The 232-nt window shown below is 68.5% G+C and overlaps 1 protein-coding gene across 1 annotated transcript in view; it reads right to left on the minus strand.

Annotated features, from left to right (window-relative positions):
- DCAF15 (DDB1 and CUL4 associated factor 15) overlaps window positions 1-232 on the minus strand; it is a gene marked incomplete at its 5' end in the record, with an annotated part of 3,729 nt that overhangs the window by 2,085 nt on the left and 1,412 nt on the right. Inside the window, one exon of the mRNA XM_017729491.1 lies at window positions 12-230. Within this exon, the coding sequence (XP_017584980.1) occupies window positions 12-230 (219 nt within the window). The remainder of the gene's footprint in view (window positions 1-11; window positions 231-232) is intronic.

Below are 232 nucleotides of genomic sequence, written 5' to 3' on the forward strand. Positions count from 1 at the left end.
CAGGGGGGCCTGGGGGGCTCTGGAGGGTCCTGGGGGGGATCAGGGGATGCCGGGGGGTACCCGGGGGTACCTGCGGGGTGCACAGCGATGGCACAGGCCACAAGGGAGAAGCTGGTGTTGAGCAACACGACGTGGTCCTTGCGCAGCTGGAACGCCGGCTGGAAGGTGGGGAACGGATACACCACCTGGAACTTGGTGTGCAGCAGGAAGCCCTGGCACAGGCAGGCGGGGG

This window comes from Corvus brachyrhynchos, unplaced genomic scaffold (assembly GCF_000691975.1).
Source record: "Corvus brachyrhynchos isolate BGI_N302 unplaced genomic scaffold, ASM69197v1 scaffold721, whole genome shotgun sequence".
Classification (NCBI taxonomy): Eukaryota; Metazoa; Chordata; class Aves; order Passeriformes; family Corvidae; genus Corvus; species Corvus brachyrhynchos.